Genomic DNA, 27,100 nt, shown 5'->3' with positions numbered 1-27,100 from the left:
ACCTTAAGGAATCCTGGGTGCTCCCTCTACTTAAAAAACAGACCCTGGATCCCACCATCCCCACCAACTACTGACCAATCACAACAGTGCCTTTCCTCTTAAAAATTATAGATAAAATGGCCTAATTACAAATACAGAAACACCTGGAATCCAACCATCTGCTTGGCAGCCGTCAATCAGGCTTTCGGCCTCAACATGGGACTGAAACAGCCTTAATAGATTTAAAAGCCCAAATTGACGAGCTCAGGGATAACGGTAAATCTGCCCTCCTCCTTCTCCTGGACCTATCGGCTGCATTTGACCTCATGGATCACAGGGTCCTTTGTAGCCATCTGGACTCAGCAGCTCACTTTTCTAAAGAAGCCATTGTATAGACTGAATCCTTTCTTAATAGGACCATGCAAGTCTTCTCCCCTACTGCGGCTGCGGACCCTATCCCCATCACCTGCGGAGTGCCTAAGGGGTCCTGCGTCTCTTGTACCCAGTATAATATCTCCACAAAGCCCTTTTTCGATGATCTGGACCATCTTGGTATCACCTACACTAATTATGCAGATGATACCGAGATTCTCCTAACACTTACTGGTGATTATAAGGATTTGGCCTTGGTGAACAAGGTATATCTCATCATTGAGGCATGGATGGCCACACATGGACTGTGCCAGAATGATGACAAGACTGAGATCATTATCCTGGGCACCTCCTCAACCCTAAAAAAACTGAGCCCCAAATACGCAACTTTCAAGACCGACAGCAAGCGGATCACGTTTGCCAGTGAAGTTAAAACCTTGGAATTTTACATGGACTCGACCCTCTCGTTTAACAAACGAGTGAATGCAATCTCATCCGCTACAGCATACACTTGTAAATTAATCAGAGCAGGTAAACCTTTCTTGTCTACTTACAGTTGCATTACCTTGGCCAGAGCTCTGATTCTATCGAAGCTGGATTAGAGCAACTCGCTCTACATTGGAGCCAACAAGGAAATAATCAAGAAAATCCAGCTCCTCCAGAACAATGCTCTCAGAGCTGCACTTGGAATATCCAGGAGGGATCATATCCCTGAAACGAGAAGACCTAATAATTGGCTCTCCACCTATGATAAAATTCAGCTGAAAACGGCCTCCCTCACACACAAATGCCTTAACAATATGGCACCTTCTTTTCTCACGGAGAGAGACTTACCAGAAAAACCCATACAAGGCCCACTAGACTATCGAGTGACAACTGCCTCCTGGTCCCAAGATTTCAACGCTCCAGAGTTGGGGGTCGCAGTTTTTATCACTTAAGGCAGCTCAACTGTGGAACTCCTTACCCCTTCCCTTTCGAGTAAACCAATCCTGCCCTCACTTCCGGCAGAACTTTATAAGTTGGCTCAAAGACTGACAAGTAACCTGCCCAGTTCCTCAACACCTCCTTGACACGTATGCGGTGACACCTTGTATATAACTGTGTAACAAAACTGTATCTAGTATCTTATGATGTATCCTGCCTATGTGCCTTCACATGACTATGTATCTTTCTCTTATGTAATATGAATTTGTACTTATCTGTAACCTAGCTGGTAGCTGTCTTATGCAATGCGCCCCGATACCCTTGGGTCTGGTGCACAATACAAGTAATAAAACAAACAAACATTAAAAAAATACATAAGAGTGGGAAAAAAGGGTCTCACTCTCTCCAGGTTAAAAACACAAGTCCTCAAAATTCAGCAAAGTTGCTGGGGGTCTCTAAGGTAGAGAGGAATTGGCACATTTCTGAGAATTCTCCCTAACAAGCATCATCCTGCATCGGCCATGTTTGAGTGGACTGATGACTCGTAGCAGGAGGTAACGGAGGAAACGCGTACAGAAACAGGCCCCCCACGGGAAGGAGAAGGCATCCCCCACGTTCCTTGGTTGGTGGAACCTGCTGGCAAACCTCTGGCATTTGGATTTTGCCGCCGTTAAAAACAGGTCTATCTGGGGCCTGTCCCACGTGACGAAAATTTTATTTATTGAATTGGTTTTAACAATGTGCTTAATACCCGAGTTGGGTTTCTAAGCGCGGATCTGGGATGCAAAACTCTGTTGCTCTGTGTGGTCTTGCTTCCAAGTCCAGCACGTTGCCCCTGTTGCCTCTCTGCCCCAGTCCACCTGGTCCTGCCGAAATTCCCACTTGTGGCAGGAGCACAACTCCCTGCTGAGGGAGTCCGTGATGGTGTTCTTGACTCCCGCTCAGCCCTCCAGATAAGGTGTGTATCGGCCCTTTTTACACCCAGAAAACATAACAATGCGGCCCTTTTAAATATTCCTTGCTTACCACTTAGACATGCTATTTATGCCTGCACCCCCATAAATCATAGTTTGCAAACCCACTCTTTAATTTAGCAATCCAAAGAAGCAACTGGGACGGGTCCTAGTCTGTTTTTTTTAACACAATGCTCTGTTAATGATTCTATCAAGATAATATGTTATGAGTAATGTAAAAAGGAATTTGTGTTTTGTTCACTTTGTTCAACTGCCTGCATTTTGTAGGTTACAGTGTTATTAAATCATCTGGAATCATGAACATGCTTTTCACTTTGAATTAAGACAGATAGTATTGTGTAAAATGAACATTGTCTTAAACAAAGGCTGCATTTCTGCTTAATTTTCCTCAGTCTTAATCTGCTTTAATAGAGGCAGCAGCATGTGAATTCCATACTTTGCATTATTTTCATCACAGTAGCACACCAAGTGGATTTAATGGCTTGGGCTTCTTGATCTCGAAGTTTAAAAAGAGCCTCCCAGCAAGCAGTTTGGCTTTTGTGAGAATGAAAATGTTTTGGGTGTTCTATATGAAGATGTGGTTATTATGCATTAGTATTGCACGTGCTTGTGTGCATGAAAGGGCACTAGACATCGTTTGTTTTCTTAGAGAGTAACAAATAACCATGCATGTTGTCTGAACTTTAACTCCCTTTCTGACCACCCACCGAAAGCATGTACAATGCATACAGGTAGAAGCAGTGCTGTATATATTTTCAGTGGCACAGATTGTACCGGTACCTTTCAACAGGACTGCAATATATTCAGGCTATACGCATGTCACGGCACAATGCCAAATATTCACAGCAGGCTGATTGCATCATGCCACAAGAAAACACTGGGAGGTTGAGGGAAAACTTGGAGTCACAGGCAAACCCTTGCGTAAAGGGTGGAACCCTTGATATATACAAACAAGCCCGTGAATCACAAAACACCGCCCTCATAGAATGAATAGGGGATACTAACCCATGTACTCAAATGTCAACACATTAGTCAATAATGCATAATACCAAAGTTAGAAAATCTAAAACCATTACATATTTTAATTTGAAATTTCACACACATTTCATATAAATTGAATACAAAAGTAAATTAGAGAATACTCTCATTGGATAAATCAAGAGAGTACTAAATACAGAGAAAACAAGAACATAAACAGAAAAAAATCACTCCACAGTAATGATGCAACGTAATTCCACAAATGCAACCCATAAATGGGAGCCTAGGTGATCGAGTGGCTTATACACAGTGATAATACGTAATCAAAATTCACTTAGTAACTATTCCACTTCTCACCATTCGTACCATACACTCTCATGCATAAAATATGCTTCATTCATCCACATACACACAAATCAGACAATGATGAAAACACGCCCACATTTCTTAGCAGGACTGCTATGTTTTGGGACAGTACCTGCATTTCTTAACAGAGCTGCTGTAATGGCAAAGCAAAAACATTTGTTGGCATTTTCTGCAGCAAGCTAAAGTGCTGAGCAAGAACAGGGTCTAAGCTTTTTCCACCAATCTCCCCAGTTGGTGGAATGCACACTGGCAGACAGTGTGAGAAGATGGCATTGCTGTCATATACTTCAATCCCTTCTACTCGGTCTTGCACTTTTAAAAACTACTGATTTCAAAACCTCATTATGAATCTCCTGACTCATGTAGGATAGTTCAAACAGGCTTAGCGCTTTTGACAAGCAATGTACGTCAGGCAAGCCTCATATGGAACTGCCAGTGCCCTAACCCTATGTGCCTTTCAGTGTCAACATCCTGTTGGGGAAGGCAGCTCAGGGGGTCAATAACCCGGCTACAGAGATTATTGTGTAAGCTGTTGGTGCAAATCCTGTTGATAGGTGAGTTAATGAGTCTGCCTCAGAGGTATCAAAAGGACTACTAAATGTTCAGTGATTCAGAAGACACACGTCATCAGGGATGTTCTAAGTGTAATGGCTCAGAACACAGAAATCATCAGGGCTGCTATACCTGTGATTGCTCAGAACACACATCTCATATGGGCTCTTGTAATGGCTCAGAATACACACATCGAGGCTGCTATACCTGTAATGGCTCAGAACACACATCACATATGGGCTCTTGTAATTGTAATGGCTCAGAATACACACATCGAGGCTGCTATACCTGTAATGGCTCAGAACACACATCTCATATGGGCTCTTGTACTTGTAATGGCTCAGAATGCACGCATCGAGGCTGCTATACCTGTAATGGCTCAGAACACACATCACATATGGGCTCTTGTAATTGTAATGGCTCAGAACACACATCTCATATGGGCTCTTGTACTTGTAATGGCTCAGAATACACACATCGAAGCTGCTATACCTGTAATGGCTCAGAACACACATCACATATGGGCTCTTGTACTTGTAATGGCTCAGAATACACACATTGAAGCTGCTATACCTGTAATGGCTCAGAACACACATCACGTATGGGCTTTTGTACTTGTAATGGCATACAGTATTGGTAAAGCATCTGCATTCAAGCAAGTGCTGCATCTGGTCCGACAAACCTCTAACTCTATAATTCCCAGCCTCATGGCCAAAAGAAGGTTTGCACACATCTAAAAAGGGGCACCCAATGATAAAGCTGCACTAGATGTTTAAATAGAAAAAGCCTTTTCAGCTTTTGGGATATTTATTAGTGCTATGTTAAAAGACGAACAGAAAAACAGGAGAGGAAGAGCAACTCTGAACCTAAGCAACACAGAAGAACAATAGTGTGACAGGGAGGGAGGGGTGAAGGACAGAAAACATACTAGACAATCCGAAACAGAACTTCATTTCTGATTTATGAAACACCCGATGTAACCAGCTGGCATCTGTAATAGCTCTTAGAAGAGTATTTGCCCAAGTATCATGAAGATGAAGCTGGGCAATACGCATCTACAAGGTTCATGTGTGGGGAAAATGTTTTACACAGGTGCAATACATTATTTAGAACCACTTTGAAATACAGCTGTTTTGTCACTAATTTTTTGAACAAAGTTTTAATTTTACACACAAATTGGATAGTTGTCAGGCAATTTTTACTCTTGTGAAGGAGGAAACTAATTTTTACTCTTAAAATTGGATTTACTCTCTAATTCAAAAAAATGGGAGTAAAATACTCTATCTCCAAAATCCTATCTGGAGCACTGCTCCCGCTAGGTGAAGAGAAACGAGAAACAAGAAACATCTCTTGACCGACGGCCCAGAGCCACGAGTCCTGTGCTTCCTTGGAGAGCACCGAGGGTGAAGTGCCACGTTTCCTGATGTAGAACACTGTGGCGGTGTTGTCCGTGAAGATCCTGCCACCTTGGCTTTCAGAGACGGATGGAACGACTTGAGGGCCCAGAACACTGCTCGTAGCTCCAGGATGTTGATATAGAGGTCCTTATCCTCCGGGAGCCACAGGCCTCTGGCGTGTAGCTGTCCGGTGTAGGCTCCCCAGCCCACCAGAGAAGCATCTGTGGTGACTGTCTTCTGGTATGGAAGGGTTTGAAGCACCGCTCCCTGGGCGATGTTGGAGCGGACGACCCACCACCTTATCGCCCGTGGCGGTCTTCATCGACAACAGTCGCTGCACCTTCTTCCCTGAATGGCCGCTAACCTCTCCTCCAATGGCGATGCCAGGCAGTACAACATATTGAGTCTGCCTCCTGGGAACAGCAAGTTCTGCAATGGTGTTAAGCAGGACTTTGGATAGCTGATGGAGAATGCCAGGTCAGCAGATGGACGGTCGCCTTTGTGTGTCTAACAGGCAACTTTCATGAGAGGGACCGGATGAGCCAGTGGTCGAGGCACCGGTATATGTGAATCCCTCGTAGACGCAGATGGGCCACCACCAGTGCCAGGTAGTTCGTGAACACTCTGGGGGCCGACTTCAAGCTAAAGGGTAGGGCCTTAAACTGATAGTGCTGTCCCTGCACTACGAAATGTAGAAACATTTGGTGCTTCCTATGAATGGGGACGTGGAAGTAGGCTCTGCGTTGACCTGACGCAATTGGAGCGCCGAATTGGCAAAAATCTTCTTGCCCAAGGAATCAAGAAATGTGTCCTCCTTGGACAGAACTTGAGTCGCAGCTGCGGAAGTCACAGAGGCTGGCTTAGATTGCAGAGTGGCGGCCGCTACCCCCTCCGAGGACGGGAGCGGGCATGACGCCAAGGCTACTTCCTCAGAGGTGTGAAGCCTGTAACGGGCATCAATTCCTTTATTTATGTGCAGCTCAGTGTGGGGTTTATCCCAGACTTTGCGGGCCTCGGCCACGACGTCCCTCTGAAGGAACATGCCGGTGCGCTCCTGTGGAGACAAGGTTAGCGCCCCCAAAAGCACCCTTTCCTGCGGAGCCGGTGCCTCAGGCACTGGTATGTCATGGAGTGACATGTCCAGTACCCGGTCGTGAAATGCTCGTACAGAGCGGGGCTGGTCCTCATCTGCCAAAGGGTCGGCTAGAGCATCCGGATCCCCCGACTGCGACGTGACAGGTGTCAGATTGGCATCACGCTCTGCTGAAGACTTGTCCACCAGTGACAAGGGAGGCAGAGGCGGAAGAGCTGGAGGAGGGCCGGGCGGTAGAGGAGGTGCTACCGCCGGGGCGACAGGCGCCATGACAGGAACTGCCGGGGCAGGCAACGGAGTCTGAGGGCAGATTTCCCTAAAGAGGCCCTTAAAGTACTCCCTCATGGGATCAGAGTCCATTAGACTATGACATTTCCCAAAAAAGGCATCCTCTGCCGAGGCCTTAGGCGCCGGAGGGGGCAGAGGCCTCTCATGAGGAACATAACCCCACAAACGTAGGGGTTATGTTGCCAAGAGGGCCCGCCACCAACCGGGTCTACATAGACCAATGGGGCAGGTGTAGGAGGAAGCGAGACCGAATGTGATAGTGGCATCCGAGCACGCCAGTCATAGGAAGGGCGGAACAGATTCACACTGTCGCATGGATAAGGTTGTCCACCAAAAAGAAGGTTCCCAGCACCCGTCGACGATAGCGTGGGTGTGAGGGAAGAATCCAAAATGGCCACCGTAGACCACGCAGGAACACCCGCCATTTTGTGAACATCTGAGGAGAACTGCGTTACATGTGTAGATGAGGCAGTTGACTCCACAGATTGGTCAGGGGACTTGACTGAAATTTTAGCCTTGACACAAGGATCCTCGGCAGAGCCAGTACTATGGGGCCTTGGATGTTTACTGGGCATCCTGTCCCTTGAATTAGCCTCCAAAAGGAGGAACCTCAGCAACTCCGGTAACGGAGGAGTTGCGGTCGACTACCTCTCCCGGTGCCCACTGAACAGAACCGGTACCTCCGCGAGCGCAGGAAAGTTGAGGAACCCACCTCACAGACAAGACCTTTAAAGGCCTCTCAGTTCTGTTGGTACACACCTTAGCCAAGTTAAGAGGAACCTCGGAATAGAGTCTGGTCTTACTGGCTCCTTCGAGAGGGGCCTCGAACTGTGGTTCAGTACAGAAAGCCTCAACAGAGGCCTCAGGGTGCACCCCAGTGTCTATGTGGGAAGCTCCAGACAAGGAGACCTCGGAACAAACTCCAGTACCAAACGCCTCAGCGCGACTATTCTGGCTATTAGCACCTGATTGGTGAACCTCGGATCGTGATCCGGTATAGGCAGGCCCCTTGTGGAAACCCTCAGAGAAAACCCTGGTACGCCTATTAGGCCTGCGAGGCACCTCAGGGATAACCCTGGTAGCAGAGCTTTTGAAGCCCCTACCGGACCTGGAGGAATCTGGGAAGGAGTCCCCCGGCCGGGGTGCCCTGAAAAGTAAAGAACTTACCAAGCGTCTCTTTCCGTCAAGGAAGAGTTGGAAACACGATGGAGGAACCTTCTACAAGATTTCCTCCCACCTAGCAAGAAAACGTTGAAGTGCCCGGACCGAAAGGGAGACTCCGAAGAAACAACGGTTATCCGGTCCCAGGCACTCCAAGCAGAGAGAATGGGGATCCGCCCTAGCGAAGTGACGCTCGCAAGTTGAACAAGTGGCAAATCCCAGACACTCTGGCATAGACGGAGGACTACGCGATAGCATAACCGGAGCAGGAGACAAGGAAAACGGGAAAGAAAAAAGATCTTCCCGGTGATGCTGGCGCGTCCAGCCCCGACCGCGGAGAGAAAAGCACTGAAGGGTAATGTGCGGGGCGAAGCTAAGGAGAGCCGAGTTACGGCCGCGTGCGGTACCCGCATAAAGAGAGAAGAAGGACACAATTTTCAATTTGATGCTTTTTTACAAAAAGTGCTCCGGTCCCGTCCCACAGGACGCAATGTCCTAAAAGTATGGAGGAAAGGGGACGGGACGTAGGAGTACTACTGTTATCTCCGGCCATGGTTGCCGAAAAGGATCTCCCTTCAGAATGCTGTCCTTGCAAGCCCACCACAGGAGAACCTGTGTGACCCTGTTTGGAACCTGAACTAGGTCTGACATGTCGCATGAGAATTGAGAACATTGTGTCCTGAGAGCCCATTGAAGGGATCTCATTCTCAGATGAGCCTCTGGCACCAGGAACATGCAGGATGCCATGATCCTATGAACCCACCTCAGACAAAAATAACATTCTCAATTGGGTGGTGTCCCGTAATGTGAGGACGATTACAGACAACACTCGGCTCTGTGCCTGGTCCAACCAACATCATACAGACTTCCACATCACTGTACAAGGCCTGCTACCCCTGACTTTTAACAATTCCCAAAAATGTCTAAGTAGGAAATATAATAAAATCACACCAGCAGATATGAATCTAGCACACAGATCCTTATGGCCCAGACAACGGATAACGACTCATGTAACTCTTTGGTGTCCGCATTCTTGCCCACTTTCCAGGAACTGGTGGATAGAATGGCCCATATCCGGTCCCGACAGGTTAGGGTAATTCTGAGCCACCAAAAATGGTTTACAGCGACACCTAAAACCCTCAAGAAAGAAAAAAGAAACCTGAAGGGTACGTGGTTAAAACGCACCACAGTGGAAAATAAAAATAACTGGAAGGCAGCAGAAAAATTCTATAAACCATCCATTCTAAATGCCAAGAAACACTTTTATAATGATCAAATTAATAGGGCACAGAACTCTACGGGAAAGCTTTTTGAGATACTTAGATCCCTAGAGAAACCCAAGGCTTTGCACTCTCCGGCCTTCGGCAACGTATTGCGCGGAAGTACAGAATGCCTTTGATGCTAAAATCGTCAAAGCCAGGGAAAAACATCCTGCTGGCTTTCCCTCAACTCGAAACCTCATGTCCCCTGTCTAATCATATTAAATTACCTGAAGCGGACAAATTTGTCTTGACACCTATCGCAGCCTTGTATATGAGATCTATGCTGACCACCATGCGCCCGACTCTTCATGTACTGAGAACATCCTCCCCCATAGGATTATACTGGACCATCAAGAGTTGTTTATACCCTTTTTTACCCGTATGGTAAATTCTTCTTTTAGAGAGACTCATATTGCTGAAGCCATTAAGGTTGTCATGATCACCCTCCCTGCTAATAAAATCTGGCTCGTATCCCAGGGATAGGAGTAATCTTAGACCAATCACAGTCCGTTTCTCCTGAACGCAACAGCACAATTCCAACACTTTGTGGCGTAGAAGAACATATTGCACAAACAGCAAACAGGATTTAGGCATGCGCATAGCACAGAGACAGAGCTTATCGACCTGCAGACCCACATGTTGAGAATAATGGACGAGGGGAAAGCTGGCATGCTGGTGTTGCTTGACCTATCAGCAGCGTTCAATTTACTCGACCATATCAAACTAGTGAGATGTCTAGAACAGGCAGGTAATTGCTCGAAGATGGTGGTCGATTGGATACACTCTTTCCTCTCAAATCGCCTGTCCAAAATTCACTGGGGTGAAGCATTCTCACCTCTTGCCCCCATCAATTGCGGTGTCCTCGCAGGGCGCCAGCTTGTCACCTATACTCTAACTTGTACCTTCGACCGACTACTCTGCTCACTGTTAGAAAACACTGGTGTATTATTTATCAATTACACCAACGATACACAGCTTGTGCTAGAGCTTAGTGGTAATTTTGCTAAGGACTCCATTAACATCTTTGGCGCCTAGGATTTAATTGAGGCAGCAAGACCAAACTACTCATGTCCGGCTCTTGGCAAGCTTGCGCCAAGCTGAGTACGATTTAGCTGCTTTTAAAATCAAGAGCAGCACAATCCAGGTGCTCTGCAAAGTAGAAACTCTGGTCATCACTTTGGAATCCTCATTGGGTGCAGAATCTCAGGTTAATCAGATTAGTAGGAGCTGCTAGTACCACTTATGCCTGCTCAGACATCAGGCCCCTGGCCACAGAGAAGAACTGCGCAACAATTGCTCGAGCCACTATATTATCGAGGCTGGACTATGGCAATGCACTTCAGATAGGAGCGAACACTGCCTGACAAAATGTCAGACCATTCAAAACAATGCTGTACGCATTATCAAAAAGATTCCAAGAGGTGAGCACATCTCGGCCGGAAGAAGAAATCTTCACTGGCTGGCAGTGAAAGATCTTATTGATTTCAAAGCCGGGACATGAGTACACCGCTGCCTCCTTAGAGATGCTCCTCTCTATTTAAAGTCACTACGATACCCATATATTCCCAGCAGACCCCTCTGTTCAGGAAACTAGGGTCACATTAACTGTCTAGTGTACAAGCGGAGCAATGGATTAGGTCGTTCATTTTCTGATAGAGCTGCTAACCTATGGGCCACTCTTCCAAACGCTCTGAGACATGAAATAAACAGTTGAATGTTGTGCTGAGCTTTAAATACCTTCCTAGTCGTTTCATCCATCTCATCCTTTGTCTTCATGTTGGTGCCCTGATGCCTGCAGCACTGTATACATTTACAAATAAGTGAATAAATAAATGAGGCCGAGCAACCTAAAAGGAGTCGAAGGCCGCGAGACGCAGGGCACTCTGAAATTTTGTGATCTGCAGAATGTCTTGAGCCCTCACCTCAGGTGGTGAGGTCTTTCCCAAGGATGTATCCAGTGCAGCCCTGATGAACTGGAGTTTTTGCAATGGTGTCATGTGGGACTTCTTGTAATTGAGGGAGAAGCCCAGTCTGTGGAGAGAGTGGCAGGTCACGCTGAGATGATCCAGGAGTTGTTCGGGAGAACGCGCCCTGATCAGCCAATCGTCCAGTTAGGGGTAGACATGAATCCCCTCTCTCCTGAGACTTGCTGCCACCACCGCCATCAGTTTGGTGAAAACCCTCGGGCAGAGGTCAGCCCGAAAGGGAAAACTCGAAACTGAATGTGAACCGCCAACAGCGAACTTCAGGTACTTTCTGTGCTAGAGATGGATTGGCAAATGAAAGTAAGCATCCCAAAGGTCCAATGACACCAAGCAATCCTGGAGTTGGAGGGCCTGAAATATCTGAAAAAGTGTGACCATCTTGAATTTGTCCTTACTGAGGAACTTGTTCAAGTATCTCAAGTCCAAGATGGGTCTCAGTCCTCCGTCCTCCTTAGGGATCAGGAAATATGGAACATACCATTGTTTGTTCAACTCAGTTACAGCTACTGGCTCTATAGTACCTTTCTCTAGCAGGCTCAAAATTTCCTGCAAAAGGAATTGATCTAGAACCTTTAACGAATGGCTTCCCGGTGGATGATTCTGAGTTCTCTGAATGAAGGGAAGGCAGTAACCTTGGGCTGTTTCCAGTGCCCATGCATCCAAAGTAATGCCCCGCCATTCTTTCAGATGCTGAGACAGTCTGCCTCCCACCGGGGTGTCATGAGTCAAGACCTCAGAGAGGTTTTGAGGCGGCTGAAGCTGCTACTGATGGTAAAGTAGACATTGCTTGGGTGGGCTTTGCACCTCTCGCTCATCTACCCAGAGTGAATCTTCTCTGGCCTCTTGACAGGCATTCCTCTCGCTCTTCCAACTGAGGAATAGTAGCAAAAGGATCTACCCCTCCAAGAAGGTCAACTGGGGTGAAAGGGCTCAGGCTGCCCAATGGCGGCACCTAGAGATTTGGCTGCTGCCTTCAAGGTCTGCAGCTTCTCAAGGCTTTACTCAGCCTTGCTGCCAAAAGGATGAGACCTGTCAAAAGGCATATTAAGGACAATATATTGGTGCAAATCCAGACTTCCTTAACCACACAAACCTGTATATCACAGTGCTTGCCGCCACTGGCTCTGCTGATACTGTCAGCAGAATCCAAACCCGACTAAGAGACTCACCATGGCCTCTTTGCCATCTTTTACAATGGCCAAGAAGCCGTCTCTTTCCTCCCCATCGGGAATATGTTCAGCCGTCATAGATACACAGTCCGTGTAGGTGAATTTCGCAAGGGCACAGGTGGAGTTGGCTGATTTGAGAGCCATGCTCCCAACAGAAAAGGCTTTCCTTGACCAGGCGTCTATACGTTTATACTCCCGATCTGGTGGGATGGTCGGATAGGCAGCCTGCTTGGAGGAAGCGGTTGCTGCTTGCACCACCAGGCTTTCTGGGCTAGGATGCTTTGACAAGTAGCTGGGGTCATTACTTGACGGCCTATATTTTTTTGTCAAATTTTTATTGACTGCTGGACTCGATTCCAGTGCCTCCCAATTTGATGGAGTTGTCGATGTCTCTGATGAAGACGCCTTGGGTATTGATGGCACCAATGGTGTCAATGGCGTTTGTCTGGACTTATTCTGTGATGGATTTCGATGGCTCGAAGGATTTTTCAATGATTTTTCATTGTGTCAAGGCCTCGACAGCTCTCAATGAGAATCGGGCCTTTGCGCTGCGCTCGAGGTTGTGCAGGATTTGGCACGAGCCCTTTCCTTAACGGCTTCAGAAGGTGCGGTTGGAGCATAGCCTACTTGCTTTGAGGGTTTCTGTCTCTCGAATATCTTTCGCATTTCCTGCCTGAATGATTCCCATTCAACCGAAGTAGAGGCCTTCGTGGGGCAATATATACTCCTCTCAGGAGAAGAGTCGGACAAGGAAGACTAAGTAGGCGATTTATGATGCCTTTTCTTCAACATCCTCGAAGACAGCGAGTAGTGAGAGCCACTTCGTGACCTGGACCTTTTTAGACTTCTTTCGTCGAGGAGAGTCATCCCTCGCTTCGTTGGAAGAATGTTTTTTTGACAGGGTAGTTGAAGGGAATTTTTGGGGGAGTCTCCCTACCGCCAATTTCCCTTTACGCTCCCTTCCAAGCTTTTCCGGTCATCGACTGACACTTCTGACAGACCGAGGTCTTGTGCTCCACACCGAGACTGCACAAGCACACTCGATGTGGGTCCATTAGCGACAACTTGGCGTCGCAGTCTTGGCATTTTTTTAAACCCGGTCTTCGGGGTAGTCTGAGCCAAAGACATTATAGAAAATCACCGTAGAAAATTATGAAGCACGCCGTAGGTTCACGAAGCAAAAGCTTACTCAGAAAAACGGAACTGAAGCCAACGTGCTCTGCACGTGCTACATATACCTTCAATGACATCACCCTCGAGACGGAGGCCCTCGTGGGACATGAAGTCGACTGCATCAACGCACAAGCCCTCTGACGAAAATGTTTCCGAAGCAGCTGAAGCTGGATATTGGAGATATCAAAAGATGAGGAATACGTGTGAGGACACAATCCATTTGAAAAAAAAAACAGGTACAAGACAGGTGTAGGAGTGAACAGTAGTTGCAAGGTTCTCCCCGCAGAACGGTGGATGCAAGGTTCCTGCTACAAGGTGGAAGGGAAGTATAATATGGGTGGGCAATGGGTGAGTATAGGTGCTTGCAGGGTCTCTTCCCCCTACCCCCACACCCTACATTTATGTCCTCTTGCACTGCCTTGGAGACTGGGAAAAGGAACCGCTTGGGCTGACACTGCATTTGAAAAAGAAATATCTGGATGTGCGGCATGAAAAATGCTGTAGGGGGAAAAGGGTTCTGAAAAGTGGCTTGACAGATTTGTTCATTGAATAGATTTTTGCTTCAGATTTTACTTATTTTATTTACTGTGGACTGTGTGACCATCAACGGTTTAATTCCACTAGACTGAGTCATTGGTACCAGCTAAGAAGCTACAGATGGTGTTGTCAACATGTGGGGTTTGAAGGTTGATGCAATGCCATTGAAGGTGGCCTCAGACAGGTCTTGGTCTTAAGCAAGGTGCATCAAAAAAACTGCAAAGTTGGTGATGGCTGTCTTGATGAGCCTTCACTGGCAGGCATCCTGCATGCCCTCACTCAGTGATGGTCCATTTGTGATAGTTGTCCTGGTATTTGACACTGAGGCAGCTGAAGGAAGCCCCATTGATGAGGGCACAAACAATCGGTTGGGGGCTAACTGAATAGCTGACGCGCTTTGGGAAGTATTATTTGATTTTCGATTTTTTAAACAAGTGATAGTTTCCAGATAGCTGCAAACCCTAAGAAGTGGGTACTCACCCCTTGTCCCCTCAGAATACGATTATAGTTAAATAGCTCCCTAGTTTTGCGATTGTCAAAAATTAATGCTACTGATCAGAAGTATTCATAAATTAGTTAAATCCCATTTATCATTGTTACATTGAAAATGTATTTGCGCTCAACTATGGATTCTTTGCGCTTAGTCTTAGCCGACACGTGTTTCAACCTTTGGTCGTCTTCAAGGCTAACAACCTGTTCTTTAAACTGATCTGTAACCGGCAATTTGGGCAAATGTTCTTGATGTCCACTAATGTGCAACTAATTCCAAAGTGATATTTCAAGTAGATTTTTGTAGTTCAACAGTCAAACTGCATGTATGGTAAATCCAAATACTTTATGGAGATTGTTCTGAAAACGGGTGTCTGGTCAGGAATCACCCTAGGCAGTCCGCGTGTGGTTTCCCCATTGATGAGGGCCTTGTGGCTGTCACACCTGCAACAACCATCTCAGAAAGCACATGGGAAAGGTCAGCATCGTTCTACATATATCCCAAGAAGAGCCCAGTCTCTCCTCGGACCAGGCCCTTCAATGGACAGGACTCCTGCCATGAGCCCAGCCTCTCCTCAGATCAGGCCCTCTCATGGTCGGGACTCCATCCATGACCACAGTCTCCCCTCAGATCAGGCCCTCTCATGGTCAGGACTCCTTCCATGAGCCCAGATTCTCCTCGGATCAGGCACTCTCATGGGCAGGACTCCTTCCATGAGCCCAGGTTCTCCTCGGATCAGGCCCTCTCATGGGCAGGACTCCTTCCATGAGCCCAGGTTCTCCTCGGATCAGGCCCTCTCATGGTCAGGACTCCTTCCATGAGCCCAGGTTCTCCTCGGATCAGGCCCTCACTTGGATAAGACCCCTTCCATGAGCCCAGCCTCTCCTCAGATCAGGCCCTCTCATGGTCAGGACTCCTTCAATGAGCCCAGCCTCTCCTCGGATCAGGCCTTCCCATGGACAGGACTCCTTCATGAGGCCCGCCTCTCCTCAGATCAGGCCCCCTCATGGGCAGGACCCTTTCCATGAGCGCAGTCACGCCCCATATCAAGCCCTCTCATGGGCAGGACTCCTGCCATGAGCCCAGCCTCTGCTTGGACCAGGCCCTCTCATGGGCAGGACTCCTTCCAGGAGCCCAGATTCTCCTCGGATCAGACCCTCTCATGGGCAGGACTCCTTCCAGGAGCCCAGATTCTCCTCGGATCAGGCCCTCTCATGGGCAGGACTCCTTCCAGGAGCCCAGCCTCTCCTTGGATCAGGCCCTCTCATGGGCAGGACTCCTTCCATGAGCCCAGCCTCTCCTCAGATCAGGCCCTCTCATGGGCAGGACTCTTTCCATGAGCCCCTCACCTCACTACTCTGAAATCAAGGCAGTGATGTGGGGCAACAAAATAGATTAACTTTTCATGATTATTGTCCAAATCAACGATTTGTAAAGAGAAAAAGACTGGCAAATCCTTAAAAGAGACTTCTAAGATGTGTCTAAGATAAGAGGAAGCATGGGGACTTTTAATGTTAAAGGACATTTGTACCGCGCACTATCACCACCGAAGTGGTCCCCTGGCGCTCTGGCGGCTCGGAAAAGGGAAGGGAGGGTTGGTTAGTGGGAAGGAGCTAGAAAAGTGCAAGAGAGCAGTGATGTGCTGTTGGCGGCCTCAGCCCGGTGGGTCGTTGGCTGGGCCTAGGGGGTTTTGCGGCCGGTAGTCATCGTGTACTGTTGTGCAAGTCTATGTGTGTTTTTGTTTTGTTGTTTCCATGTAGTGAGGTTTGTGCGGTTTGCTGTGCTGTAGGTTTGTGGTTGTGTTTGGTTTAGAGTTTGAGAGATGAGGGAAATTGTTAGCGCAGTTGATTAGTTGGCAGCTCTATCCCGACTTCAGGCGGTGGGTTTCTGTTTTCTCCCCAGATGGGTTTCGGTAGCACCTCTACGCATCTGTCATGATATGAGTCCATCCAGCCAATGTGGAAAAAGGTCTTGCAGGATCAGTTCTCGCAGGAACGTGGCTGGAAATCCCAGCCCACTGAGCATGCGAGGCAGCGTGAAATCTCAAACGTTAATATGCAGGATTCTGCAACCAGTCCCTGAATGAAGGAGAAGAAGACAGAGGATAGAATCTGAAAATCCCCCCGGGGGCGGTCCCCAGTGCTTACCCCACCTCAATGGCTGCAGGACAGAATGCCCCATAGAAGGGGACACGTCTACCCCAAGAGAAGCAAACATTGTACCAAGGATTCCCAGCCGGCACAGGAATATATTCAAGCGTTGTGCCGCAATGACGGGTTCGACAGATTGAGAAATCGTAGTGCCAGAATGGAGATGGAGAGCGGGCAGTGGAAAACATCACTCACCGTTTAAAGCAGGGGTCACCGGAGAGAAGCGACATTCCAATTGTAACCTGCCAGGGAAAGAGAAGACAATGTCAGATAGAGAGACAGTTGATTGGAATCCTGGGACAATTTACAGGTGAAGAGAGGGCTAAGAGAGGGGCTGAGCTTGGGTGGCAGGACCCCCAGATGCATCAGAGAGGGATGAAGGGCTGTGGCAGAGGGGCTGAGCTTGGGTGGCAGGACCCCCAGATGCATCAGAGAGAGGTGAAGGGCTGTGGCAGAGGGGCTGAGCTTGGGTGGCAGGACCCCCAGATGCATCAGAGAGAGATGAAGGGCTGTGGCAGAGGGGCTGAGCTTGGGTGGCAGGACCCCCAGATGCATCAGAGAGAGATGAAGGGCTGTGGCAGAAGGGCTGAGCTTGGGTGGCAGGACCCCCAGAGGCACCAGAGAGATGACGTGATGTGGCAGAGGGGCTGAGCTTGGGTGGCAGGACCCCCAGAGGCACCAGAGAGATGACGTGATGTGGCAGAGGGGCTGGGGTTGGGTGGCAGGACCCCCAGATGCACCAGAGAGAGATGAAGGGCTGTGACAGAGGGGCTGAGCTTGGGTGGCAGGACCCCCAGATGCACCAGAGAGATGACGTGATGTGGCAGAGGGGCTGAGCTTGGGTGGCAGGACCCCCAGAGGCACCAGAGATGACGTGATGTGGCAGAGGGCCTGAGCTTGGGTGGCAGGACCCCCAGAGGCACCAGAGAGATGACGTGATGTGGCAGAGGGGCTGAGCTTGGGTGGCAGGACCCCCAGAGGCACCGGAGAGATGACGTGATGTGGCATAGGGGCTGAGCTTGGATGGCAGGACATGAAGGGAGGGATGTGGCAGAGGGGCTGAGCTTGGACGCAGGACTGGCACCTAATAGTAAAGGAAGGTCTGTTCTAGAAAGGCTGAGGACACAGGACAGGGCTAACAGGATGCCACAGGGGAATCGAGTGTGGAGGGAAAGACGCGCTTGTAATAATTCAGTAATGCCATGTGTATCACCTTGAGTATGGAGTTGTCTTGGCGGGTGTTCTTTGTGTCATATCCCTCCAGCAAGCAGCACCGGGCAGTAAATCCAGATCCAGCAAATTCGGCAAGATTCAGGTCGGCAAACCCGAGCTATGAAAAAGAAATGAGAGAAGCGTGAAAGACTCGGCAGAAGATTTCACCGCCATGACTCACTTCCTGCTCTGGCCAGTCTAGTATGCCGGTCGGCCATCTTAATTATCATCGCAATGGGCACAGCTTTCTGCAGCGAAGCTAATAGATGACCAAGAACTTACAGCTTGCATTCCTGCCATGGCTGGCTAGCGGTGCAGATGCCACCATCGCCAAGTGAGCCGTGCCTACATTACTCTGCCAGGGCGCAGCTCTGTGGGTCTGCCCAGGATGCAGAGCATCCATGCGGTGTGCTACACAATCCACAGCAAAAGGGACTGGGGGAAAGTGCAGGCAGCAGGCTGTGACATACCTATGGAGTGTACACTTCTGAAGCAGTGGGCTGTGACATGCCTATGGAGTGTACACTTCTGAGGCAGCGGGCTGTGACATGTCTATGGAGTGTACACTTCTGAGGCAGCGGGGTGTGACATGCCTATGGAGTGTACACTTCTGAGGCAGCGGGCTGTGACATGCCTATGGAGTGTACACTTCTGAGGCAGCGGGCTGTGACATGTCTATGGAGTGTACACTTCTGAGGCAGCGGGTTGTGACATACCTATGGAGTGTACACTTCTGAGGCAGCGGGCTGTGACATGCCTAAGGAGTGTACACTTCTGAGGCAGCGGGCTGTGACATGTCTATGGAGCGTACACTTCTGAGGCAGCGGGCTGTGACATGCCTATGGAGCGTACACTTCTGAGGCAGCGGGTTGTGACATGCCTAAGGAGTGTACACTTCTGAGGCAGTGGGCTGTGACATGCCTAAGGAGTGTACACTTCTGAGGCAGCGGGCTGTGACATGTCTATGGAGTGTACACTTCTGAGGCAGCGGGTTGTGACATGCCTATGGAGTGTACACTTCTGAGGCAGCAGGCTGTGACATGCCTATGGAGTGTACAGTTCTGAGGCAGATGCAGTGGGTTGTCACATGCCTATGGAGTGTACACTTCTGAGGCAGCGGGTTGTGACATGCCTATGGAGTGTACACTTCTGAGGCAGCGGGCTGTGACATGCCTATGGAGTGTACACTTCTGAAGCAGCGGGCTGTGACATACCTATGGAGTGTACACTTCTGAAGCAGCGGGCTGTGACATGCCTATGGAGTGTACACTTCTGAAGCAGCAGGCTTTGACATGCCTATGGAGTGTACACTTCTGAAGCAGCGGGCTGTGACATGCCTATGGAGTGTACACTTCTAAAGCAGCGGGGTGTGACATGCCTATGGAGTGTACACTTCTGAGGCAGCAGGCTGTGACATGCCTATGGAGTGTACACTTCTGAGGCAGCGGGCTGTGACATGCCTATGGAGTGTACACTTCTGAGGCAGCAGGTTGTGACAGGTCGACGAGTGCACACTTCTGATGCAGTGGGTTGTGACATGCCTATGGAGTGTACACTTCTGAGGCAGCGGGTTGTGACATGCCTATGGAGTGTACACTTCTGTGGCAGCAGGTTGTGACATGCATATGGAGTGTACACTTCTGTGGCAGCAGGTTGTGGGATGCCTATGGAGTATACACTTCTGGGGCAGCAAGTTGTGACATGAGTGTACACTTCTGAGGCAGTGGGTTGCGACATGTGTATGGAGTGTACACTTCTGAGGCAGCGGGTTGTGACCTGCCTGTGGAGTGTACACCTCTGAGGTAGCAGGTTGCGACATGCCTATGGAGTGTACACTTCTGAGGCAGCAGGTTGCGACATGCCTATGGAGTGTACACCTCTGAGGCAGCAGGTTGTGACATGCCTATGCAGTGTACACCTCTGAGGCAGCAGGTTGCGACATGCCTATGGAGTGTACACCTCTGAGGCAGCGGGTTGCGACGTGTATGGAGTGTACACCTCTGAGGCAGCGGGTTGTGACCTGCCTATGGAGTGTACACCTCTGAGGCAGCAGGTTGTGACATGCCTATGGAGTGTACACTACTGAGGCATCAGGTTGCGACATGCGTATGGAGTGTACACTTCTGAGGCAGCAGGTTGCGACATGTGTATGGAGTGTACACTTCTGAGGCAGCGGGTTGGAACATGTGTATGGAGTGTACACTTCTGAGGCTGAGACATGTGTATACTAGGTCTCACGCTAGAACTCATCAGTAACTTGAATACGGACGGGGTCCCTGGCAAACCCACATGCCACTGAGGCAGGGTACCCCATTTAGCCAAGGCGAGAGCCTTCGTAGATCTAGATGTGACTGGTGGGATCCTTAGCTCCATTTCAGAAGGTGTATTATGCCTTTACCCCTAGAATGAGACAATAGTCCCCTCCATTTAAAGAAAGTTAATGTACAGCTAATGTGGCGACATGGCTCTGTGGCACGCCCCCCCCCCCTTACCCCTGTGCCATGTACCCCTGTGAGTTCTTATGTGCTTCTGGAATCGTCCATGGGTTTCATGGCATCTTGAAACCCTTGGGGCCATTCAGGAGCACACTTGGAAGGAGGCGAAGGTGTGAGCTCTTGGCCTGGGAGGCATTGCACTCTGCCATAGCACAGGCCATGCAAACAACCAGGAGGAACGGCTTACTGCATTTAAGATTTGTTCAGATGGATTTTGAGAACCAGCCCTATGGCAGGGTTCTGAGGGGCCAATCAGTTATTGACACTTTAGTCGAGCCAATCAGAATGTAGGTAACGTACCAGAGTAGGAAATCAGACCACAGAAGCTAAGTGGGTGGCATGCACGTTCATATCATCAAACATAGAACTAGTCAAATGGTGCAGCCCACCCAGAAGTACACAACACACCTAGTACACATACATGTACACAGGTGGTAATCTCAAAGTGAGATCACCTCTTTACATTGAAACACAGTAATAACAGCGCAATCAAGTAAAGTGAAAAGAACAATGTATGGAGTATACACCTCTGAGGCAGTGGGTTGTGACATGTGTATGGAGTGTACACTTCTGAGGCAGTAGGTTGCGACGTGTATGGAGTGTACACTTCTGAGGCAGCGGGTTGTGACATGCCTATGGAGTGTACACTTCTGAGGCAGCGGGCTGTGACGTGTATGGAGTGTACACTTCTGAAGCAGCGGGTTGTGACATACCTGTGGAGTGTACACTTCTAAGGCAGCGGCTGTGACATGCCTAAGGAGTGTATGCTTCTAAGGCAGCGGGTTGTGACATGCCTATGGAGTGTACACTTCTGAGGCAGCAGGCTGTGACATGCCTATGGAGTGTACAGTTCTGAGGCAGCGGGCTGTGACATGCCTATGGAGTGTACACTTCTGAGGCAGCGGGCTGTGACATGCCTATGGAGTGCACACTTCTGAGGCAGCAGGTTGCGACATGCGTATGGAGTGTACACTTCTGAGGTAGCTGTTTGTGACAGGTCTATGAGTGTACACTTCTGAGGCAGCGGTTTGTGATGTGTATGGAGTGTACACTGCTGAGGCAGCAGGCTGTGACATGCCTATGAAGTGTACACTTCTGAGGCAGTGGGTTGCGACGTGTATGGAGTGTACACTTCTGAGGCAGCAGGTTGTGCTTGCCTATGGAGTGTACACTTCTGAGGCAGCGGGTTGTGACGTGTATGGAGTGTACACTGCTGAGGCAGCGGGTTTGCGACATGCGTATGGAGTATTCACCTCTGAGGCAGTGGGTTGTGACATGTGTATGGAGTGTACACTGCTGAGGCAGCAGGTTGTGACATGTGTATGGAGTGTACACTGCTGAGGCAGCGGGTTGTGACGTGTATAGAGTGTACAGTGCTGAGGCAGCAGGTTGTGACATGTGTATGGAGTGTACACTGGTGAGGCAGCGGGTTGCAAAATGCGTATGGAGTGTACACTTCTGAAGCAACGGGTTGCAACATGCAAATGGAGTGTACACCTCTGAGGCAGCGGGTTGTGACATGCCTATGGAGTGTACACTTCTGAGGCAGCAGGTTCTGCTTGCGCATGGAGTGTACACTTCTGTGGCAGCAGGTTGTGACATGCATATGGAGTGTACACTTCTGTGGCAGCAGGTTGTGGGATGCCTATGGAGTGTACACTTCTGGGGCAGCAAGTTGTGACATGAGTGTACACTTCTGAGGCAGTGGGTTGCGACATGTGTATGGAGTGTACACTTCTGAGGCAGCGGGTTGTGACCTGCCTGTGGAGTGTACACCTCTGAGGCAGCAGGTTGCGACATGCCTATGGAGTGTACACTTCTGAGGCAGCAGGTTGCGACATGCCTATGGAGTGTACACCTCTGAGGCAGCAGGTTGCGACATGCCTATGGAGTGTGCACCTCTGAGGCAGCAGGTTGCGACATGCCTATGGAGTGTACACCTCTGAGGCAGCAGGTTGCGACATGCCTATGGAGTGTACACCTCTGAGGCAGCGGGTTGCGACGTGTATGGAGTGTACACCTCTGAGGCAGCGGGTTGTGACCTGCCTATGGAGTGTACACCTCTGAGGCAGCAGGTTGTGACATGCCTATGGAGTGTACACTTCTGAGGCAGCAGGTTGCGACATGCGTATGGAGTGTACACTTCTGAGGCAGCAGGTTGCGACATGTGTATGGAGTGTACACTTCTGAGGCAGCGGGTTGGAACATGTGTATGGAGTGTACACTTCTGAGGCTGAGACATGTGTATATTAGGTTTCACGCTAGAACTCATCAGTAACTTGAATACGGACGGGGTCCCTGGCAAACCCACATGCCACTGAGGCAGGGTACCCCATTTAGCCAAGGCGAGAGCCTTCGTAGATCTAGATGTGACTGGTGGGATCCTTAGCTCCATTTCAGAAGGTGTATTATGCCTTTACCCCTAGAATGAGACAATAGTCCCCTCCATTTAAAGAAAGTTAATGTACAGCTAATGTGGCGACATGGCTCTGTTGCACGCCCCCCCCCCCCCTTACCCCTGTGCCATGTACCCCTGTGAGTTCTTATGTGCTTCTGGAATCGTCCATGGGTTTCATGGCATCTTGAAACCCTTGGGGCCATTCAGGAGCACACTTGGAAGGAGGCGAAGGTGTGAGCTCTTGGCCTGGGAGGCATTGCACTCTGCCATAGCACAGGCCATGCAAAGAACCAGGAGGAACGGCTTACTGCATTTAAGATTTGTTCAGATGGATTTTGAGAACCAGCCCTATGGCAGGGTTCTGAGGGGCCAATCAGTTATTGACACTTTAGTCGAGCCAATCAGAATGTAGGTAACGTACCAGAGTAGGAAATCAGACCACAGAAGCTAAGTGGGTGGCATGCACGTTCATATCATCAAACATAGAACTAGTCAAATGGTGCAGCCCACCCAGAAGTACACAACACACCTAGTACACATACATGTACACAGGTGGTAATCTCAAAGTGAGATCACCTCTTTACATTGAAACACAGTAATAACAGCACAATCAAGTAAAGTGAAAAGAACAATGTATTAAAACATCAACCATATACCCTGCCTTATAAGTATAAGGCAGACACCTAATTTCAGCAGTCCTTCACTATCAGTTAAGTGGGGGCAGGATGCCTCAAAGGTTCCCCTGTGCAAGCTTTGGCAAAGCCAACAGGTTGGCAGAAAAATGCATTTTAAAAACACCTTTGGATTTAGAAGGTAAATAAGAATTTTAATGGTACATCTTAACTCCCCATACTAAGAACTACCCGGGGACGAACTGGATCCTTGGCTAGAAGCCCACCGAACCCCACCAGGCAGGAGAGAGTTAGGCAGTGGTCTTTGCGCCAATATAATTCCTATGGCAGACCTCACTGCCATAGTCCAAGTGAGCAGAAGTAAAGAACCTGCCTCACAAGTCCCCTTTATCTCCAGGAGAGCAGCCACAGCAGATCCTACCACGCAAAGGGACCTCCAGGACACGGCAGAAGCAGGGCCGCAGCCAAGAAACTCCAGTCAAGGGGCAGCAGGCCGGAAATGTCCCAGAAGTAAAGAACCTGCCTCACAAGGCCCCTCTTCCTCCAAGAGAGCAGAAACAGCGGGAGAGATGATCTTAGGCCTCAAGTGGACAACCTGCAGATTCCCAAACTCCTGCAGCAGAGAGGCGGCTGAAGAGGATGGGCAGCACACAGCATGGTCCCATGAAAGGGATGTCCTTAGATAGCCTGTCCCTGCCTCCCTCCTCCCTCTCCTGTTCCTCCTTCCCGCCCGCCTCCCTGATTGGATTATTGGTCCTTGGTGTTGAGGCTACGTTGTTTGCTGCTCGGCCAAGCTCGCCACTTCTATTCCGGCTGAGCAGGGTGAGTGCAGCATAGTTTTTATTCATACTGAGCTGCCCTCCTAGGCTTTGTGCTCCACTGGTGACTGGCGAATTGTGCGTTTTGTTGATTTTAGATTGTAAATCCCCTCTGTGTGCCCCGTGTCCCTGCCTCCCTCCTCCCTCTCCTTTTCCTCCTTCCCGCCCACCCCCCCCACTGATTGGCCTCCCCTCCCCTTATCACTATACTTCCCTGGGCAGCCTCTGCCCGGCAACCCCTTGGCTAAGGGCCCCTGGCAAAGGGTGGCTCCTATTGGTGGCGCCCCTGTTGGTGTCCGCTGGTGTGCACTGGGGACGCCAGCTGCCAGCCACCTCCCTTCTGACCTCCTACTTACCCCCCCTTCCACTCACTAGCGGTTATTCCCCTGCAGTTCTACTTGCATAATCCGCCTGCCATTTATTCCGCATTGTGAAACCTAGGCCTTTTCTCCCTCTTTAGGATTCTCAAATGTAGGTATGTCTTCTCTCATGTCTTATAATGCTTTTCTGAGCTCGCTTCCTGAGCGCCGTCATCTTGTCCCATAGCTCTACTCACTTACCTCTCGCTGTCTTGTCTGTCTACCCCTGGTACCCCCGCCCCCTCCTCTCCCACCTACTCTATGGTGCTCTCTGTCTCCCCTATCTTTTCTAACTGCTTCTCTATTGCCTATCCTGCTCTCTTCACTAAGGGCCTCATCACGAGTTGGGCTGTAGCCCTTAAATGCGGTGGTAACGGTATTACAGCCGCATTTAAGGGCTGGCCCTATCACGAGTTGGGCGCTAAATGGGCTCTTTTACCTCCAGCCTTTCTCTGGAGGTGAAAATCCCGTTTTCGGCTGTATTACCGCTGGCTGTATTAGCCCGCATAATTAGCGCTGAAAATACCCCATTGAATCCAATGGACCCAGTTGGGAATGGGGATTTACTGTTAACACCCAACTCGTGATCCGGCGGTAATACAGCCAGACCGGTCGGTGCTAGGGCTATTACAGTCGGCGGTATTACACCCGGGAATACAGCCCAACTCGTGATGAGGCCCTAAGTCTGGTATGAAGAAGTTTAAAAAGGACATCCAGGTCCCCAGCCCGCATCTCCCTATCGCCGAGACCTATACCAGTGCCTCCTCCAAGGAAACTCTCACCAACATCCTCTTTGTCGTTCCTTCACCAGACCTATCGGCCCCTCATATGGTCTCTGTGCTCTCTCCGTTCTCTTCTCCCATTAATTGTGGCACCGGTTGGGACGCCGTCCTGACCTCCATCCTATCCTCTAAGGTCATCATTAATGTCTACTCTAATGGGTCCGTCTTGGTCCAAGGCCCACAGGCCAACCTTCATCTCTTTGATAGACGCTTTCCACACCTCATCAACTTCCTTTCTTCTCCTGCTGTACCCCCCCCTTTCCTTGGCTACCTTGCCTTCCCCCTCCCTCTCTGCCCCCTCCCAGGCGCTTTCTACACTTCCGCAGGGCGTACCTCTGATCTGTACCACTCCCCGGACGTCATTCAAGGATGGCAACCTTCTCCACATTGCCACTCTTAACTCCCGCTCCGCTGTCAAACCTTCCTCTGATATCTGCTGCCTTCTTGAAGAACCTGACCTTGACGTCCTCGGTCTCACTGAGACATGGTTTACGGCCAGCTCTGTCACCAGCTTTGACACGCTCCTACCTGATGGAGTAGATTCCCTACGCAGGCCTACTCCTCTTATGAATGCCTTGTCTGCAGGCTCTCTCTCTATCCCCTAGCCATTCCCTTACTGTGGCTATCTATCGGCCACCTGTTAAGATTTCTTCCTTCCTCTCTGCGTGGGCAGACCTCTCCTCCTCACTCCTGGCCTCAACCACTCAACTCCTCCTTCTTGGAGACTTCAACATCCACCTGGATGCCTCATGTCCTCCCTCTGAACTCTTTTGCGACCTCTGTGACTCTCTCTCACTCACCCTTCTCCCCTCTGGCCCGACTCACTCTGCAGGGCACACTCTCGATGTTCTGATCTCTTCAGACCTTCCCCTCTCTGTCCCTCTCCCCACTCCTCTCTCCTGGACTGAGCACTTTCTCCTATCCTCCCACCTCACCCTCCCTTCCTTCCCCGCAGGCCAAGTCACCTCCTTCACTGCCACCCACCTTCTCAGTCATGTTACCCATGAAGCGCGTGTCAGTTGAGGCTTTCGCCGCCTCCTTCTCACCCCCCCCTCTCCCTCTGGCTGACTCTCACCCTGACACAGCCCTCTCCACGCTCCACTCTTCTATATCGGATACTCTTGATATCCTTGCCTCTGTCATGAGAATCTGCCTGAAGCCCAAAGTCAAATGTAACTCCTGGTATGACTCAGATCTCGTCACCCTAAAGCGCAAGTGCAAGTGCAGGGTGGCCGAGAGGAAATGGCGCACTTCAAGTTCATCGTCTGACAAACTGGCCTGCCGTCTGCTGCAAAGGCAATACCGGCTCTCTGTCCTCACCAAGAAGAGAGGTCATATCCAACCCCGCATATTGGCGGCATCTAACAACTCGGCTGAACTCTTTAAAATCTGCAAGGAACTGGCCAATCCTGCCGCAGTCTCTACCTCTCCTGTCCCTTCCCAGGCCCTCTGCACGGCACTGGCTTCCCACTTCATTTCTAAAACTCAGGACATCCTGTCCTCACTCTCCTCCTTTCGAATTCCTCCTGCTATTCCCTGCTCTTCCTCTGGCCC

The 27,100-nt window shown here is 49.6% G+C and overlaps 1 protein-coding gene across 1 annotated transcript in view; it reads right to left on the bottom strand.

Annotated features, from left to right (window-relative positions):
- Nucleotides 1-27,100, bottom strand: part of EEIG1 (estrogen-induced osteoclastogenesis regulator 1) — a 662,295-nt gene that overhangs the window by 340,207 nt on the left and 294,988 nt on the right. Inside the window, exons 5-6 of the mRNA XM_069609104.1 lie at nucleotides 18,064-18,180; nucleotides 17,046-17,092 (exon numbers count right to left, since the gene is read on the bottom strand). Of these exons, the coding sequence (XP_069465205.1) occupies nucleotides 17,046-17,092; nucleotides 18,064-18,180 (164 nt within the window). The remainder of the gene's footprint in view (nucleotides 1-17,045; nucleotides 17,093-18,063; nucleotides 18,181-27,100) is intronic.

Source organism: Ambystoma mexicanum, chromosome 8, assembly GCF_040938575.1.
Source record: "Ambystoma mexicanum isolate Mex_15411 chromosome 8, UKY_AmexF1_1, whole genome shotgun sequence".
NCBI classification, from domain to species: domain Eukaryota; kingdom Metazoa; phylum Chordata; class Amphibia; order Caudata; family Ambystomatidae; genus Ambystoma; species Ambystoma mexicanum.
This window is presented reverse-complemented; position numbering and strand designations above follow the sequence as displayed.